The sequence below is a fragment of the Centropristis striata genome, chromosome 2, assembly GCF_030273125.1.
Source record: "Centropristis striata isolate RG_2023a ecotype Rhode Island chromosome 2, C.striata_1.0, whole genome shotgun sequence".
In the NCBI taxonomy this organism is placed as follows: domain Eukaryota; kingdom Metazoa; phylum Chordata; class Actinopteri; order Perciformes; family Serranidae; genus Centropristis; species Centropristis striata.
The window spans coordinates 38,624,209-38,629,352 of NC_081518.1; the positions used below are offsets into that span (position 1 = coordinate 38,624,209).

The window sequence follows — 5,144 nt, forward strand, 5'->3', positions numbered from 1 at the left end:
CTTTATCTCCCACGTGGGTTTGTTGTGATTTTTTTCTCTCTCTTTTGCATGAAGTCCAATAGTCTGATATATTCTTACATGGATTAACTTATTTTGCAGTGACTGATTTATGTGATACTATCACTGTAGCATTGTGTTGGTGAATAGATTTTATTTTAAATCAAGCAAACAATAGAACAAGATGATCATTCCAACATATTTTATTTGTGTGGCTGATTAAGGATGCTCTGATCACATGCCCTTTCATGTTATTCAAGCACTGATACATTAGGAAAAAATACAAAATTTTATATTGTATTCACCAAAAAATTACTTTTGGTGTCCTGATATTTCATATAAATGCAAAGAAAAACAATTTCACCTCAAACATATACAAACGCTAGGCACATAAAAAATTGCTTTAAAAAAATACAAAGCACTTGATATACACACAACATCACATTTTGGGATACAAATATAGCTTCAGTGTCTTACATCCACATTATAACAGAATCAGAAATAATTAGCTTACAAACAAGTGTAAATAATATCATAACATAATATCTGTTCAGTTCAGAGTCCTGTGTCACAGAAGAAAACAATTTAGGTTGCAGTGGCCTAAAAAGTAATGCCTATCCTGTAAATTATACTGTGTATCCCACAGTTGAACAAAGTCTGTATGTTACAACTTCTTGGGAGCAGTTAAGTTTACTACACAACACAGGAGAACCAGGTATCCCCTTATACTTCAATGAGAAGCGCCAACCATGTGCAGGAATATCTCTTAGACAACCAAAAACATGATAGAAGTATGTTCGCGCACACACAGATATCTCTGACAATCTGAAAAAAGCTCAACTCACTTATTTGCTTCATTGCCTTTAGCTCTGTAGATCAAATCCGGCATCCAGTGCCGCTTACATTCTGAGAAAGATGCTTCTTTCACTGACACCCATACAGTGTCAGAGTCAACTTATACCAACTATTGTGTCAGACATTGTACATTATAAATAGTTTTACTGCTCATCTCTCGCTCGCATTGTGGCTCTCAGTTGACAGCGTTTGTGCTTCATTGTAAGACCGTATTCTGGGGTCATGTCCAGCGGCTCTCCAGGCACCGCGTGGAAGTTCAGCTTCTGGACAATGATTGCCAAGAAGAGGTAGACTTCATTTCGTGCAATGACCTCGCCGATGCAGCGTCGCTTTCCCATGCCAAAAACCATCACCTTCTCTCCCTCTAGCTTGTTGACCTCTGATCCATCAGCGCTCAGGAAGCGATCTGGGTTGAAAGAATTCGGATCTTTCCACAGCTCACTGAAAAGTTCAGAGAATGAAGAAATTAGATATGGTGCACAAATTACAATAAGATGCAGGTCTATGATGTAAAAGAGACAAAAAAAATGTAACAGAAGGAACTTACGGATCATGGTTGACCTGCCACTGATTGACGAAGACACAGGTGTCTTTGGGAATGAAGTAACCATTTAGCGATGTGTTTTTTGATGTGCTGAAATAGGAGGATAAAATGTTACTCAACTGCATTTACAAGTTCATATCACACACATTGATATCTATGTTTGTGTTCTATGTTGGTTCTGGCACATGTAGCACTCTCATGCATCAGAAGAGATGAGCCTCACCAGTGAGGGATAGTGAATGGCAGGAATGAAGAGTGACGGAAGATCTCCAAGATGAAGGCCTCCAGAAAGGGTAGGTTTGTTCTATCAGAGAGGAGAGGAGTGCGATCCAGACCCACTTTGTCCGCTGGGGGAAAAAATCATTGACTATTAGTTGAGGATGAGGCTTAAGGTTGCAGTCTATAGTCCTGTCCAACATTTTTGTCTCAAGAATCACAATGAACAATTTAACTTTAAGAGCACTAATCAGTACAGGAATGAAAACTGTCTTGTCATATAAATGAAATATCCAAGGACGTATCTTGGGTGAAAAAGCTATAATACTTACTCAGTTCTTGATAAAGCCTCTCCTGTATCTCTGGGTAAGCAACCAAGTACATCACTGACCACGAAAGAGCAGTGGAGATGGTGTCAAAACCTGGAAGGGAAACATAATCTCTGTAAGGAAACTTTTTTTATTTACTTTGTGTACATTTTGATGATTCAGTATGTAGAAATGTAACCTACCAGCTCCAAACAGGTCATTGACAATTCCAACAATCTTCTCATCAGACATCTGGACATTGCTGTTCTCGTCCAGCTTCCTGTCCTCACAGTGATCAATGAGGGAGTCGGTGATGTCACGAATGTTGTCCTGAGAGAAGATGATTGGAAGATCTCAATAAGTTGTTCATACATAGGAATACAATGTCTCATTTTAGAAGACTGGACTTATTACATGAATGGGGGCCTACCTTGTCGTAGGTGGTGTAGTGCTCGCTGACGATCTTTTGTACAAAGGCGTTGAAGCGGTCGTTGATGTTCAGAAACTTCTTCATTGATCCACTGGGCAGGAATCGAAGAGCAGGGATGAAATCTGCAGGGTTCCCGCTCCCCACCACCTGGCCAAATTCGTCGCTGAGGTTCACCAAGCTCACCAGCTCCTGGTCATTGTGGTTGTAGCGTCGGCCAAAGCACATCCCGCAGATCACATTGGCCACGGAGACAACAATGTGGCGGAAGGGGTCAAAGCTGCCATCGGCCTTCATGACTGTGTTGAGCTGTTTGATCAGATACTCTCCCTCTTTGCAGATGTGTTCCTCCAGCATGCAGGAGTACTCTGGGGTCGTGCCCTCCAGGGTGGAGAAGGATCGCAGGGCACTGTAGGCCAGCTTCCTACGGGCACGCCAGACGCCGGCCTGGTCGGTACTGAAGGCCAAACTCTTGCCGTCATTGATGAACTTGAAGCTGTATAGATCAGGTCTGCCCGCAAACTCTTCCCCTTGCTTGATGAGAGCCTGTCGAAGTGTTTCATGGCCGCTCAACACAATCACGGGACGCATACCGATCTGGATCTGGAAGACGTCGCCGTATCGCTTGCTCATGGCGGTGAGGCTCAGGTAAGGCTTGCTCCCAACCTCTAGCACATTCCCAATGATTGGCAGGGGCTTTGGTCCAGGCAGCTGACGAAGCCCCTCAGGAATCTCAGTGCGGAAAAACTTGAGGATCAGGTAGACCAGACAAACTGTTGTCATGGCAACCAAACTCTCAGACACCGACACCGATCCAAATAATGGTAGTATCATTAGCACCATGATGACAACTCCTTTTTTTCTGGCTTCTACACAACCTGGAAATTAAATAGGAGGGGCATTATAGTAGTGAAGGCGGGGAAGGAGAGGGATTGTGCAACATGTTGACTACATGCACCATAAACTTTGAACTAACTAAAACACCGTAACACGGACTGTGTTAGCTCTTAATTGTACTCTATAGGTTCGCATGCTGCACAATAAACACTTTTATCAAGTGGTATTCTATGCAAAATAATGGAGTTTGTAGAGTTAATTACCACTATGATATGACTCGTAGAAAGCTTATAAATACTGAACAACAATTAAAAAAGAAGTGTCACGTTAAATGCTGCAACTGCAAAGAGCAAACTTATTAACTGCTGCTTGCAAAATAATCTCCACTCTGCACTTTGCTCTTATCACTCTGACATTGCCTGCTCAGTTAGAAATCAATCTGTCGTCATGTGCATAGATGAAACTTACCTGAGTGGAACTGCAACAGAGGAAAAATGCTCTGATCCCAGAAGCTTTTTTCAACTTTTTCCAAGATGGTGAAAGTATTGTTTAGTAGTAGTAGAATTAGAGTTAATATCCGAGGTAACTCTCCTCATGTCCCCAAAACAGAGAATGGGCTCTTGCTTTATAGTGCGCTCCACAGCTTCATTGGCTGCTGTTCATGACGTAACCTCTGTCTCTCCCTCCCTCCCTCTCCCTCGCTCTCTCTGTTTGTCATGAATGAAGTTTAGTACAGAAAAAAAGGTGTGTGTGCGTGAGAGTTTTACGTGCTGTGTTTGCGTGACTGTGCCAGATAAAAAAAAAAAGAGTTGGAAACGCCATGTCAATAAAGAAATTGTATATTTAACAATTGAAAGAAAGTTTTAGACTCGCACGACTTTATAGCCTTAATGCGTTTTATGGGTTATTATCGTTTATGGACAGATAAGATGGAATAACCATCACAGGCAACTATAATAAAACGCTGTTTCACATGTCACCTATTCTGCAGGTTGCATTTAAAGGATATACAGATGCATTCTTGCGTTTGGCTTTATTTGTATATAAATTAAGTTTAATTAGTTGCAATATTTTATCATTAAACCTTATAATTTGAATTCAAAATGCACTGTTCATTGAAGTAGCCGCGCTTTGATCTCATCAGAGTCAATAATGGGTTCAATGATACATAATCCTTATTTGTCTAGCTCTGTTCCAATTAGCGATCAATATAAAATCAATAAAAGTGATAGCAGTTTGTTGCTGGTCACGCTATAATAATAATAATAATAATAATAATAATAATAATAATAATAATAATAATAATAATAGTAATAATAATCACTTGAATGAATATTTTGGAGAAGCCTTATCAAAGTGGCATTAACATTATTTATAAAACACATTGGTAACACAAAAAAAAGTCTAAAAAAAAAAAAAACAGCCCCATATTAAAGAGATTTTTATGTATCAGGAAACGTTGTTGTTTTTTTTTTCGGGAGAAATAATGGAAAAGCTGTAAAAGAACAACATCATATCTACTCATCCTTTTTTTAAGTCAACCCAATGTGCCTGCAGTATTAAAATCAGAGTTTTGGTGTGAGTGGGAGTTTGTGACAACTTGCAGAGCAGCCAGCCACCCAGGCAGCTCTAAGTCCTGATTCAACAGTCAAATGCCATGTCGTGCTTGTACCTGTTAGTCCTCCGCTGGAGTTAAAGATTGACCAGTTGCGTGAGAGCGCAGTGATCAAACCCTCACCTCCCTTTTGAAGAGGATGCGGGGGGAGCAGCACTGCTGGAGTGCAAGGGTAGATGAGTTCAATACCATTCATCTTCCGCCCGTTTTCAACCGTTTATACGCTCTCAGAGCGTTTTTCTAAGTCGGCACGTACTTCACATTCACACTCAACACTTTCAAAAGAGGAATTGTATCGTTATTATCGTGCACAATACCACTAGCTATTACTACTACTACTACTAC

The 5,144-nt window shown here is 40.6% G+C and overlaps 1 protein-coding gene across 1 annotated transcript; it reads right to left on the reverse strand.

Annotated features, from left to right (window-relative positions):
* Positions 1-184: 184 nt before the first annotated feature.
* LOC131989202 (cytochrome P450 1A1) lies at positions 185-3,796 on the reverse strand. Its single transcript, XM_059354404.1, has 7 exons — positions 3,653-3,796; positions 2,351-3,225; positions 2,124-2,250; positions 1,945-2,034; positions 1,620-1,743; positions 1,400-1,486; positions 185-1,293 (listed from the first exon to the last, which is right to left on the reverse strand). The coding sequence occupies exons 2-7, from the start codon at positions 3,188-3,190 to the stop codon at positions 996-998; spliced, it is 1,566 nt and encodes a 521-aa protein (XP_059210387.1). The 5' UTR covers positions 3,191-3,225; positions 3,653-3,796; the 3' UTR covers positions 185-995.
* Positions 3,797-5,144: the final 1,348 nt, after the last annotated feature.